The sequence below is a fragment of the Phoxinus phoxinus genome, assembly GCF_949152265.1.
Source record: "Phoxinus phoxinus genome assembly, chromosome: 21".
NCBI classification, from domain to species: domain Eukaryota; kingdom Metazoa; phylum Chordata; class Actinopteri; order Cypriniformes; family Leuciscidae; genus Phoxinus; species Phoxinus phoxinus.
Window position 1 is genome coordinate 28,055,397 of NC_136896.1, and position 14,668 is coordinate 28,070,064.

The 14,668-nt window shown below is 35.6% G+C and overlaps 1 protein-coding gene across 2 annotated transcripts; it reads right to left on the reverse strand.

Annotated features, from left to right (window-relative positions):
* Positions 1 to 5,819: 5,819 nt before the first annotated feature.
* Positions 5,820 to 11,400, reverse strand: cabp5a (calcium binding protein 5a). 2 transcript variants are annotated; one of them, XM_079594682.1, is made up of 8 exons: positions 11,354 to 11,400; positions 11,140 to 11,248; positions 10,925 to 11,008; positions 9,327 to 9,357; positions 7,121 to 7,264; positions 6,776 to 6,885; positions 6,258 to 6,405; positions 5,820 to 6,142 (listed from the first exon to the last, which is right to left on the reverse strand). In XM_079594682.1, the coding sequence occupies exons 3-8, from the start codon at positions 10,958 to 10,960 to the stop codon at positions 6,114 to 6,116; spliced, it is 498 nt and encodes a 165-aa protein (XP_079450808.1). In that variant the 5' UTR covers positions 10,961 to 11,008; positions 11,140 to 11,248; positions 11,354 to 11,400; the 3' UTR covers positions 5,820 to 6,113. The 2 variants fall into 2 exon arrangements, with proteins under 2 accessions (XP_079450808.1, XP_079450809.1); XM_079594683.1 differs by lacking the exon at positions 11,354 to 11,400 and having other exon boundaries at positions 11,140 to 11,262.
* Positions 11,401 to 14,668: the final 3,268 nt, after the last annotated feature.

A 14,668-nucleotide genomic window follows, 5' to 3' on the forward strand; every position in this document is an offset into this window, starting at 1 on the left:
CGCCAAGAGCATCTTATCCACCTTATTTTTAAGACAATGCAATAAATAGAAAAATAAGAGATCAACTTATAGAAGGACACAATTATAGAAAGACATAGATTGATAACAAATGTTATAATATTATTGTGATTTCAGTTTTTTTAATATTTCATTTGATTATTTAATATTTTTTTCTTAAACATGTAGCATAGAAACTGCAATTAATTAAACAATTGTGAAAATTTAAATTAAATTAAATTAAAATATTCCCTGGCTCACATATTGTGCTGTTAAAGTGATTCTTTTCTCGTATTTAAGTGCTACATAATTACTGTAAAATCATGTCTCTGGGGATTTGTGACTTTAAAAAACATGGTGTTATGAAAAAGCTGATTAGAGTGAGAGGTCATGATCCCGATCAACCAATAATGCTGCAGTCTGACCTGCGGTGCAGAAGCCGCAGTATCATGAATAAGAGAGAGAGAGAGAGATGTATGCGGATAACACACCCTGTCATGGATGTTTCAGGGATAAAACTGAAATGATGGGCCAGAGGCTATAATCATTACATCATTTGCCATCCTCTTACATCTCTTTTTCATGTGAAAGACCCATCAGGTTCATTCTCCGATCACACTCTTCTTTCGGTAAACTGGAGGCATTCTTGTAGATGTTTTATTATATTCTCTATACAACCACATGTTTTTCTTAAATGTTTCTTTGTTCCAAGAGGATGAAGGCGTCACAACGTTTAGTCTAATTTTGTGCTTTGCAAGTCTACAAATCATGTTTCTATCCCAGACACTGAAACCAATAGGCCGACATGTTATATAAGTTTTTAATCTAGCACTTTTGGGGCATGAGTCGTGGCCGTGGCACTGGACAGCGTGACTAGCCGGAGTGCAGTTGTGCGGGACAGATGTGCTCTGTAATATTGTGTGTGAGGGAAAGGGGTGTTAGTTTACTTTGGGTAATTTGTGGCCTAAGCCCTTCATTCCCAGCTGTCAAGCAAATACAACAGCGACTATTGTCATGCGACTGCAGCAGAGGATTCTGGATATCTGTGTTTGGTTAGATCGAGATAATCTATTATCTGGGCAATATAACACCAACAAAAAATATATATTTCAAATGATTGCAAGTTCTTTCTTTTTTTACTTTCTTTTCATCAAAGAACCCTGAAAAATATATTTTTGTATCAATGTTCCCACAAACATATTAAGCAGCACAACTGAAAATGCAGAACAAAATCAAAATGAAATTTCAAATGAAATGTATTCAAATGAAAACAGCTTTTTTAAATTGTAATATTCACAATATTATTGTTCTCCTGCATTTTCATCAAATAAATGCAGCCTCAGTGAGCAGAGGAGACTTTTAAATACATATAAAATCTGAATTATTCCAGTGTCTGTCTCCTTGAGATCTTCTTTCCCTTCCACAAAACAGACAGTAACCATAGACATGTAGATGTATAGATGCCACATTCGACCGCTTCAGACACGTATGTCGTCGTCCACCATCTTGAAACGGTCAAGCTGTCATCAGTAAGAATCAATGATGCCACAACATTGCACAGCTTCTGGTTGTGAAAACACCAATATTTAAGTTCCAGAAGAAATGTGATAACCTTTCACATGCAGGGGAGAATGTGTTGGTCTGTGTTTCTCCCGGTTTCACAGACAAGACTTAAAGGGATAGTTCACTTTAAAATGAAAATTCTGTCATCATTTACTCACCCTCAAGTTGTTTCAAACCTGTATGAATTTCTTTCTTCTGCTGAACACAAAGGAAGATATTTCGAAAAATGTCAGTAACAAAACAGTTAACTGGTCCCATTGACTTCCATAGTATTTTTTTTCCTACTATGGAAGTCAATGGGACCAGTTAACTGTTTGGTTATACTGACATTTTTCAAAATATCTTCCTTTGTGTTCAGCAGAAGAAAGAAAGTCATACAGGTTTGAAACAACTTGAGGGTGAGTATATGATGACAGAATTTTCATTTTAAAGTGAACTATCCCTTTAAGTCTAGTCCGTACCAAACTAAAATGTATATTTGAGCTGTTTTAACTGAAAGTGACTTGCACTGACAAATCTTAAAATATGTAAGTAGCCATTGTTTTGTCTCAAGATGCAAGTATTGTATTTTTCTCTAAGCAACATTTATAAAAGCTACTTAAATAATTAAATAAAAGCTATTTCAATAAAATATCCTCCCGCTAAAGACATTTTTTATGTATGTATATCTGGTAACAACAGCAGGAAAGTGACTTTGCAAACACAACAACTTGAGATGACCAAAAATCCTTATTTTTGGTCTGTGTATTTTAAATATCTAGTTTGATTTCTTAGATTTTTGTTTTTCTTTCCAAGATTTTCTTCACCCTTAAATCTGCAATCTCAAGCTGTCCGGCTGCAGTTTAGCTGCTTATGCAACATGTCAAAGTTTGATCGTATCTGTTGTGTCACGCATGTATGAAGAATCACAGCACAACCGGTTCGTTTTCATCTCTCAGTATGAATGGACAACTCTCTTCCTTAATTACATTGATCCCTTTCTTTATTTATTTCCTTCTCCCATGTTCCCTCTCTCTCTCAGGCTGATCCAGGATGTTTTGGGATTTTAAAGCATTTGCTAGTCACACGGCTTCCTCTCTTCTGTTGTCTGATTTTCATGAGCTCTGTGTCAGGGTTATCTTCTGTTTGTTTCGTTTTCTAGTTGTGGTTTTATCCACCTGCCCGTCTGTCTGTGTGCTTTGAGTTCGTTGCCTTGGTTACTGATTTAGTCACACACCTGTTCTATGTTTCTTTAATCAGAGGGATGTGTGTTTATAGCCTTGACAACGATGTATTAAATACGTTTTTTTCCCTTGTGTTTTTTGCCATTTTCAAAACAATCCCGTTCACATGGATCCGCGGAAACGACTAAAAGTAAAAACGGTGTATTCTGCTGCCAGGCCAGTAGTTGGCGACGTCACTTTATAAAGAAACACTACGCGCCTACAGACTAAACACATGTTACACATGCACATGACGTCACCGTTTTCACAAATTTGTGTTTTTGTAGTTAACACAGATACGATAATGGTATCGTTTTCAAAAACGTGCACTTTGAAACCTGTTTTCCAAAGTCTGCATTTTCAGGCCCCCAAAACATCAGTGTCGTGTAAATGACCAACACTGATAATAGGTTTCCTGTTTTTATTTGAAAACGGTTGAGTAAATGGTCTCTAACGGTCACTGTGGACACACTTAAAGGTACAATATGCAATATTTTCTGCCACTAGAGGGCACTACATTACAAACAACAACAACGGCGTAGCTTGATGACGATGTGAAGGAGCGTGGAATGATGGGAACTGTCGTTTTTAACTCCACCGTGGATATAAATCAGTCAGACGGGAATTGAAAAATCATGTTCATGGATGAGATAAAGTTCTATTTTTATAAATGTTGCGTTTAATGACATGCTTTTATTCTATTAAAATTAATTAACCGCAAGAAAAGTAAGGTTTAATACTAAATTGGTTATCATAGATGTTACTGTATTTGTCGAATTCATTGTTGTGATAACACTGCGCAGTTTTACGTATTCTAAACAATTGTTGTAAAAGTACATTAGAAAATACCCACATAATTTGCCAAAAGACTGATTATGTATAACACATGCTATATTTATTTACATGGCCATAAACACCAGACGTGATAAACAATGTCACTAAACTAAACACAAACCTAAAGCAATAATACTTGCCTTACATACACATAACTATTACCGAATGCTACATTTGGAATATATAAAATTGACCCGTACGTTTATGGGACTTGTCTTTGTCGACAGAACCGGCTGCAATCGGTAAAGAATAATTGTGTTCCATAACGACTGCACGAAACAAGCTAACGTTTGTTGCTTGATAGACGTTTCAACTACAACTTCCGCATTTGTCCAGGAGGGTAACGCGGATATGACGCCATTGACAGGCAACTCCCAGCTCACCCCCGCTCACACGCCTCATTTCCTTGGTTAAAATCGCAATTTTCTTACGATTTAAAAATAGTTGGAAACATTTGGGATATTGTAAGTAATCAACTTAACAAAATATATAACACTGGCCTTGTGATTCTGGGATATTTTAATGCAAAAATCGTACATATTGTACCTTTAACGACTGTAAGGCCGATTATGATTGTAATTTGATACTTATGATCATGTCTAAACATGCCGAGTCGCGTTCAGTCGGTGTTCACGGTCGTGTTTAAAATCTGCTCCAGTCGTTGGAGACATTCTGTAAGTGTGTTCAGTTCAGTCTTAGAAGGTTTCAGCAAGTCGTTAAGTGTGTCCCCTTCAGTCTTTTGTCTGTTCTTGTCATCTTATTATTGGTTGTTCTGTTCCAGTGTTTTTGAAGGATGTTTCTGAGTTCATAAATACTGCTGCGATTAAATCCAACTCTTTTATTAGCATGTTTGCAACCAAGTGTGACACTCTGTCATTCTGGGTTTTGTGCAATTCATTTAAACTTACCTGGAGGTCTCTGTTGAAGTTGTAAGTATTTCCCATCACCTTGTTTTTGTTTGATGTATTATGCTAACATTTTGAGATTATTACCCTCCTCCATCTCCAGCTCCACCTCTCGTCAGTCTGGTATGAATCCCCTTTGAATCAGAATAAATTCTCAAATTATGTTGTACATTAAAATATTGACATTAATGATATCTCTGCAATACATTCATGTTGGTTCTGTTCTGTTGGGGTTATCGCTGCTCTCCCGGCTCTTATCCACGGATGCGCAGGGAGTTCTCGCCCAGAACAGAACCATCCCGCTAATCCTAACTGTATGCTAATTGTCAATCATATTTGACAATAGTGGTCCTGACAGAATTATAGTTATTTCTAGTAACTACATGTAACGTGTAACACGGACACTGTAAAATACAGTGTTACCTTAAATAGTTAAGATAACTAAATAAGTAAATAAATCAGTATCATAAGCGTGTACCAGTGTATGTCACTTCTAACAAGTCTAATTTTGTCCTCCTTCTGTATAGTTTTTGCCGTAATCCACATCAATTTGCTCATGAACAGTCCAAAATCTTTCAGCGCCTCTCATCACATCATCCTTCCATTATCCCCTCTAATCTTCCAAAGAAAGTTTCTCTTAAAAGTGATTTCTCATCTTCACCATCTGCTCTCGGCAGCAGCCCAGTACATAGATTACATGGCTTGTTTCAGTTTTTTTTTTTTTTTTCGGAGAAACGACAGATTAATGGAGATATTTGGTTACAGGAAGCCTACAGGATCTTGCATCATTCATAAAAGGGTGACGACAGCAGCGGACCATGCTGAAGAGCAGAGTCCAGCTGAGGGTCACTTAATCTGAAGGTCTCAGGCATAAAGATTAGGAGACAGATCTCATGCTGTGATGCATTCAGACAGAGGCTGCATCCGAAATCACACGCTCTCTTTAAAAGGTTCTTATTATGAATAAGTAATTATTTTGCGACTGCTAAAAAAAGTATGTTCTATATAGTATGATTGTGTGAATGAATGTAATGGACGTACTAAATTCGCCATGTTGTCATTATCATGTCACTTCACAGCCATTCATAGATCCTCTCCCGTGGCCTCATGGGATAGTAAAGTGTCCGTCGTATGCACACTTCAGGATCATGCCAGAAGAAGTCGGTTCTCTGGATAGCCTTTCATGAGTACTGTGAATTCAGACTTAATACTCTTGTCACACACTGTTTTTCACCCATTAGTGGGGATGAATGCGATTTTTTGAGTGCTCAAGAAAACTCACATTGACATACACAAAAAGAGAAACATCACTCCATGTCAATTATTTCTTCATTTTGTATTTTATTGAGGAAATATCACTTAAAAATAATGTAAAGATGATATTATTGTATATATAATTTCAGATAAATATTGTGAATATAGTTCTAAGATCAATAACTTAGTATTGCATTGAAAGCTTGAGATTTTTGCATAGTTTGTGTGTGTGTGTGTGGGGGTCTTTCTGTACATTTCTGTTATATTTACGTCCACGCATATCCTTGTGTCTTGTGTGCAATCATTTTCCTGTGTGTATGTTGTATGTGTCTGCAGCATCCAGAAGAAGAGGATTTTCTCAGCAGTTCGACAACATCTTCACAAATTCTGCAAAAACAAGCAGAAAAGCATTTCACACGTAAATGTGTAGGAAGTGTGAGGAGTCTATAAATGCTTGATTTGTCTAGCATGTCGTGCGCTGAAAATGTGTGTCATTTCTCACCTTCAAAATCTACTGTACCGTCGCCATTATTGTCGGCCTCTCGGACGACGGCGTCAATCTCTTTGTGGTTCATGTGTTCTCCCAGTAATTTACTCATAGCAGATCTCAGTTCCTCAGTAGTGATCGAGCCATCGCCATCCATGTCAAACTGTAGACGAGAAAAAAAGGACAGAATTCATGTGTAAATACAGATGTTGTTTGGCACAGTGGTTCTTATTGCGTTTACGCTGGCCGTGACCTCTAAACAACAAGCATGTAGTCTATACTTGGGTCACAACCCACCAACCGAGAACCACTGATCTGCTTTTCTATTATCAGGATAATTAACTAAGGACTTCGTCCTCCTCCCACCCGCTAACATGAGAGATATGGTAACATTATGGTAACAGGTCAAATGGAGTTTGCTGAAGCCAGGTGTGAGTTTCGACGCCTTCTGTTTGGGTGAATCCACAAAATACCTTAATTGTTCGTCATTGCGCATCAACAGACACATGTTTCTCTTTAGTTTGTCTTCTCACCTCTTTGAAAGCATCCTTCAGTTCCTTCACACCGATCATGCCTGCTGTTTCTGCCAAAAGCTTTGGGGTCATTAACTCCACAAAGTCTTCAAAGTCTACCCTCCCTCCCACTGAGACGAAAAGAAAGTGAAAACAGATTACAAATAAACATGTTTCCCTTTACTTTACTTTTTTTGCAGGTGTATTCATGTTTTGCTAATATCGTATGCAAAACAATCACGCCACTACTTTGAATTTAAGCCAGACAGCAACATAGTGTCGTCGGCCCAGATCTGTTACGGGCCGACGACACTATGTTGCTGTCTGGGATTCCTGATAGAGAAAGACACTCTTTATGCTACTTACAATTCATGTTGATGTTCTGGCCCAACTCGATCAGCTCCATCTCGGTTGGCATATAACCCATCGTCCTCATCAGGTTTCCCAGATCCTTACAGCTAATAAGACCATCTTTATCTTTATCAAATTCATTGAATGCCTCTCTCAGCTCTGAGAACAAAGAAAGAGTCATCAAGTTAAAAATAAAAGTCACTCCAATGAATTCCACAAAAGGTTCTTTATAGTGGAAAAATGTTTTTTAGATTATTAAAATGTTCTTCACACTATGTGGCGTCACACAACACTTTTCATTCCCTTGACTTCCATTCATGCATATGAATATTGAATACTGGAAATGCAAGCTTGTGTTAAGAAGTTTCACATTTTGGTACGTTAATACAGAGCCCCGCGTATGACATGCGGACAAAAGTATTTGTTTTAGTAAATTGTGGCCACGATTTAAGAATTCGTTCCCAGGGTAGATAATTAGGCAAGTCATTTCGGACAGGCTAGCAATAGCGAGCTAGCTTTGAAAGCATAAGATCCCGCCCTGCCTTCAGAGCGTCTCCAAAGCCACGCCTCCTTCAAAACACATGATTGCGTACAGCAGAGACAGAGTCAAATGTCTCAAAGCACATAACATTACAATAACAGTAAACAATTGAAAGAGCCCTGACTTGTACCACCCGACTGCTGCAGATTCATTTCATAAACGCATAAATCCGAGTCTGAGGACATGAACCGCTCCGAGTATAACATCACGGGCTTCCATCTCTTAATTACGGTAGTTTTAGGGTGAACGCAGCATAAGTTTGTTGTTTTGGAAGAGGAGGAACTAAAAGGCGGCTGCTGTTTCGTTTGCGCTGCTCGGTGACTGGCGTCTGTCTAACTCCGCATAGCATGAGACACGCTGATGACGTGTGATGTCTGCGCGAGCTGGTGCGCCGAGGTATGGAAATAAATACGTTGACAGGCAGGTAGATCGAACCAAATGCAGTGATCGGACGAACATTTTTTGGTCCTATGACATATGATTTATATAAATATATTTAGACCACTTTACTTAATGATTGTTATGTGAAGAGACTTTCAACTAGCATAACAAAAAATGTTTCTGGAAAAAATCGACTATATCGTTCCCTTGTTTTAGTGAATCTTAGCCACGTTGAACTACTTCGATCCCTCGTTTTGATTTAATTAAAACAAGGGAACAAATGTTTAGAATGTTGCCATGATTTAGTAAAATGAGGGAATTAGTTAAGCCATTCATTTATGAAGAGCTAGCTAGAATGTCACGTGACTTACATCGTGCCAAACGTAGCGTTTATGTATTAGTTCACTAGTTTAGGGAGTGTTGCCTTGAGTTGTAATTTTTGTTTGTTAGTTAGCGGATGTAAGTTAGCGCGCCGAAGAAGTTTCTTTTTGTTTTTTCTTTGTTTTAACTAGGTTAGATTTCATAGTTATAGTTAGAGGTGTTTTGTTTTATTTAGTTCTTTGATTTGGGCAACACTCTTCATTTTATTTGATGAATTTCATTGTATTTTTCTTTATCTTTGTTTGACTACTTATATTTTGAATCATTCAAAGTTTATTTTTCTATTGTGTTTATGTTAATATGAATAAATCACTGTTCATACTCTGAATTGACCTGCTTTTTCATCATTACCACTGTTTGCATTTGTACTTTCTGTATATTCAGTGACAAAATAACTGTTACTCCCTTAATGTCCTTAGACAAAATTAAATCATCTTGGGACGTAACAATGGGAATTCATTATTACAATGTGCATGTTCACGATTATTTTATGTCCGCATGTCATGTGCAGCGCTCGGCTCAGCAAACTCTGATGTAGAAGTTGTGTGTGCTCAAAGTCTAGTGTGACCGCAGCGTGAGGAAAACACGGCCCTTTTCAGAACTGGTTCTTTAGGGAGCCAAAAATGTTACATGGCAACACTGCAATATTGTTGTGTGTATAAACAGCACATTTTATATTCCAGTAATAAAAGCTATTAATTAGAATGAATAAATGAGTAAATAAATAAAAAAATCTGCAATGTTTCTCTACCAATATTTCTTCTCATTGTCCCAAAGATGTGTCCGTAAAATAATGCGTCTTAGTAAAATGACATATTATATACGGTAATAATATGTAATATCTATAATTTGTTGCATACTTCAGTTTAAGCTTTGACAGTAGAATATCCACATATCACAACTGACAGGTGTGTTTACCTTCAATTTCATCATCTGCCAATTCTCTGTCCTGCAAAACCAAAATGACAGGTAGTTAATCCTCTTAAACGTCGGCTGGACGTCCTGGTCTCTATTTAGATGTTTTTTTTCCCCCCAGATTAATCTAAAAGGCTTATTTTAAACCCCAGTTTGATAATGGAAAAGTGCTTTTTAAAGTAGTCACAGTGCATTGTAATATATCTCATTAGGAAGATACACTCAATGGCACGTTCCTCCCATTTTCATATGAATTAAAGGGTTTATCGGCTGAATGTGACTAAGGGTTTACGGTGATGACAGATTAATACCCCAGCTGATTTAGTGGGGCTGAATATGATTATGTGTCTGTCTGCTGAATCAGGACAAACACAGACAATCATTTAATACAACACAAATCCATTAATGACAATTTTCTGATTGCACAGCATTTCCATTTTACTCATATTTAGAGATTTGTTTCATTCTAAAATTATTATAAAAAAACAAAGAAACATAATAAAAACGAATAATTAAAAAACACTTAATAACACTTAACAATAATGTTTCATTCAATAACTTAATAGTTAACTACATTAGTTTACATGAACTAAAATTAAGTATCTATTAATATGTTAAATTCAACATTTACCAATACATTATTAAAATCAAAAGTTGTTTCTGTTAATATTATGTATTGGACCTGAGTGAACCTGAACTAACAAAGAACAGTTATATTTGAATTAACAAACATTAATAAAGATAAATAAATACTGTTACAAATATATAACTCATTGTAAGTTAATGCATTAACTGAAGTTAACTAATGGGACTTTATTGTAAAGTGTTACCAAATTAAATAAAAGTAATTAAAAAAATATTCTGAACATAATAAAATGGGATAAAGTCATTCAACACAAATGCATTACCGGTAATAAAAATGGTCTTATTGCATTGTACAGCAGTTATGTTTTCCCCCTCATATTTTAGACTTTTGTTTCATAAAAAAATATAACACTTTACAATAAGGTTCCATTAGTAAAGTTAGTTTATGCATTAACTAACAATACAATACATTTGTTACAAAATTTATTCATCTTTGTTAATGATAGTTAATAGAAATAGTTCATGTTAGGTCAGGTGACAGGTATATTAAATAATATTAACAGATACAACTTTTGATTTTAATAATATTAATACATGCTGAAATTAACATTAACTAAGATTAATAAATGCTTAGGAAGTATTTTTCATTGTTCAGCATGAAACCTAATGTATGTAGTTGGTTGACAAATGAAACTTTATTATAAAGTGTTAGCCATAAAATTAATAGAAATACGTTAAAAAAAACATACTAATAAAACATCACACAAATGATATCATCTTTAACTCATCAAAATATTGTATAAGTTATATGTGAGATTCAACTTGACTTTTTAAGTCAGTTTAATATAATTCAAGTTAAAATGACTTGTACAACCAAGTTTATCCTTAAAATGGCTTCAACTGAACTTAAGGTGGACATTTATAAAAAATAATTTTCTATAAACACAATTAGTCTGGACTGTGTTCTATAAGGACATCTTCTAATGATTGTAACTGTAAATATTCAGCATACTTACAACTTTGGCTCCCCGTAAGAAGATGCATGCAGTCATAACTGTGAGTATTAGGATGAGCTGTCTGTGAACGGTGTGTGTCCAAAACTGCGGATACAACCAATGCATAAGTACATACCATATGTGCATCTATCAGCTTATTCATAAGGTCATTATTAAATGCAATATTAAAAACTGTTTTGAACAGTGAATGACAATATTAAAATAAATATGCTTACCCTGTGCAGTCAGTCTGGAGTGAGATTCATCAAATTCGTCTCTGGTCTCAGTGTGAGCGGACTCTGGCGAGATTGACCGGCTCGGCTCATGTGGGCTTTTGTATGGTGTCTGGAAGTGACCGGGGGAGGGGTCACACTGACATCAGTTTGAAGGCTCATATGATCAACAATCAGACTCAGACAGGACATAAAGTGAACCAACTGCTCTACTTACCTTGATGTTTCTGTAAAAATAAAAATCCTGTTCAATTAAATAAATAAGGTCACTGTAAAAAAAAATCTGTCGTTTTTACAGAAAGAATGATTTCCAGAATAGCTCAGTAAAATACAATGAATATGTAAACATAATTATAGAACAACCTGTACATTTTACAGGTTAAAACTGGAAAAAAATTAATAATAATACTTGGTCAATTAAACAGCCCTTTTCTGATGAACTTGCAAGGCCATATTGCTACAAAAATCAGATTTTTACTTTTTACATGACATCCACCAAAATGACACTGATCATGATTCAATATCAAAATGATTTAATATCACTACAGGTTTTCTTCATTTATTACAATATTTACTATTAATTAATTAACAGGTTTTTACTTAGTCACGTTTTTTTCAGTCTTGAAAATTGCAAAAATCTTTTTTTTTAGATAGATAATTTTTTTTAATTGTCCTCGAGAGAAATAAGATTGTCAACATATCATAAGTTACCTTTAAGAATTTGTTCTTGTTGGTAACTGTTAGCATATGAAAAAAAACAAATGGCACCATAGGTAAGGACTGGCTCAATAATACTGCGATATAAAAGAAGACGTGGTGAACAATAAGTGTCTAAGTTTACGAATAGCTTTCAGTCTTTGTTGACAGCGTTTGTAAACCCCTAGTGTGCTGGTTGAAGTTGAGATTTTGATCCAAAGTAATGCCTTTTACAGAGGACAAAACAAGCTGGCAGCTGCGGGATTTGCCAGAAATTCACTATAAAAACAAATGTTGCATTAGCTATAGAATGGTATTTTGTATCTAAATATTTTTGGTGTAGCAGTAGATCATCTTGCGGGAGTGGGATTAAAAATGGTTTCAAAGTGTACGTTTTTGAAGTCATACCGTTATCATCTTCGTGTACACCACAAAAACGTGAAATTGTGAAAATGGGACATCATGTGCATTGCGTTCAGTTCATAAAGGTGCGCAGTGTTTCTTTACTAAGTGACATCGCCAACTACTGGCCTGGCAGCAGAATACAGTGTGTTCTGTCATGTTCGCGGATCCATGTGAACCATGTGAACAGGGATCATTTTGACAACATAAACCCTAAACTACGTGACATGATCATGACACCAGGATCTTGCGTGATAAAGTTTTTTCAAAGGTTAGTGTAGGGCTGCCTGGTTTTAGAGCATTGACGTAAAAAAGAAAACAAAAAAGAAAAACATCACCAGCAGGTAACAGGTAATTAACATTACAAGCATAATAATAAGATCTGACCGATTCATCTGAAGAGATCCTCTTCTGATTGCACATTCATATTATTTCCACAGGCTGCCAATAGACAAATAGGGATTAAATGAAACACCCCTGCTGTTTCTAAGGGCGTTAATTCATGTCATCATGATAAATCCTTTCCGTGAACTGCAGAAATTTCTCAGAAAATGTCCCTTTTCAGAACCGTCCTTTATGATGTGCACACCACACAATTGTCTACATACTGCAGTAGCATTACAGTTATCAGAATAATGAATACACAATGTGATGCTGTGCTGATCATGTGCTAATATAAATCATATAAAAACAAGACTAGAGACGTAGTGCACATGTGAATGTCACAGAATTGTCATTAATCGTCTTTATTGCACTCATTTGTCACGGCCGTCATTGTTATTCCACAAATGTATTACATTTAACTCGTTGCTGTTACATAAATGTATGGTTTCATCCAAATCGTACCCAAATTCCACAAATCTGTTGCGTAAGGGTCTAAAGCTTCGGCCTTGGTCAACTTAATACAGATATTATTATTATTTATTTATTTTCCTCATGTTTTTTTTTCAGAGGAGGGGAGTGATGTCAGAAAAGGTTACATAATGGACAGCATCAAGGAGAAACTAAGGAGCAAGAGGCTTATATTTAGGTGTCATGGGGACCCAGGATGAAGTCCAAAGAGAAGTTGAGGAGATGAGAATATCTAAAAGCGAGGATAAGAAGGATAAAAGGCATCACATTTCATAAACGGATAAACAGATCTGAGACAGATGGGCTGATTCCTGCTTTAACGGCATCTAAAAGAACTTAATTTATTTTTTTAGATGTCATTTTATTAATTATAGCTAGAATATAGCATATAATAAATGTAATAAAATGTATGTGTAATCTTTTCTGCCATGATGTTTTCATATTTCATATGAAAGAACTGTTTCCAAACATATAACATGCTAGAAACATAATAATCACAGCAATAATGATCCAGTCATCTGAAAGGATAGTCATGGTGTATATTACATTATTTTTTTCAGACGAATACAATCAGAGTTGTATAAAAAAAAATCCTGGCTCTTCCAAGCTTTATAATGGCAGTGAATTGCTTTTCACTGTTTCTGTGAAGTCTATAAAAGTGCATCTCTCCATCAACTTGTGAAGTCAGAAGTAGCGTAGTGCATCGTAGAGTAAATATAGCAGTACGTCGCATTACTCGCATAAGTTGAGACTTAAATGAAATCCGTATGTTTGTTTGGCTGGAAGCTAGTTATTTTACTTAATAAAGTTTTAAATATGGATTAAATTTTTCTTACACAAACTCATCGCTTCGCTTCAGAAGGCCTTTATTAACCTCCCGGAGCCTGTGGAGTTATTTTATGATGGAGAGATATAAAACAGAAACAGTGAAAAGCAATTCATTGCCATTATAAAGCTTGGAAGAGCCAGGACATTTTCTTTTATATAACTCCGATTGTATTTGTATAAAAGAAGAATATCATATTATACACCTAGGATGACTTGAGGGTGAGTAAATCATGGGCTCATTTTCATTTTTGGGTGAACTAACACTTTAAGTATTTGCCTATATTTTTACATTTTTGTTTATAGTGTATGACCAGTTAAAGCCTGAATGGACATGCATTTACTATGGGTGTATAATTCTCACAAAATTACTAATTTTGTTCTTTCAGAAATAAATGGTAGGCTACAAACGCTGTCGCTCATAATTATAACAGCTGAGTGCTACTGAGTAGTAACAAATATAAGTAGTGTGGACCTTATGACTCTGTATTATTGATGTGAAACCTAGTGTACTTTAATATTAATTATTTTGAAGCCATTTTGAAGCAGTATACACATGGGTTTAAAATAGCTGTAATATACACACAATATTATAGTGTTCTAACGTTATATGCGTTTCATCTATGAATTTATGTTGTTTTACGCTGACTAATAGACTCAAACCTGTAGAGCGACTTTGCCTGTGTGTGTGTGTGTGTGTGTGTGTTGTAATGAAATGCGTATTTAGAAAACATTAGAAACCCTTAATTTGACTTCA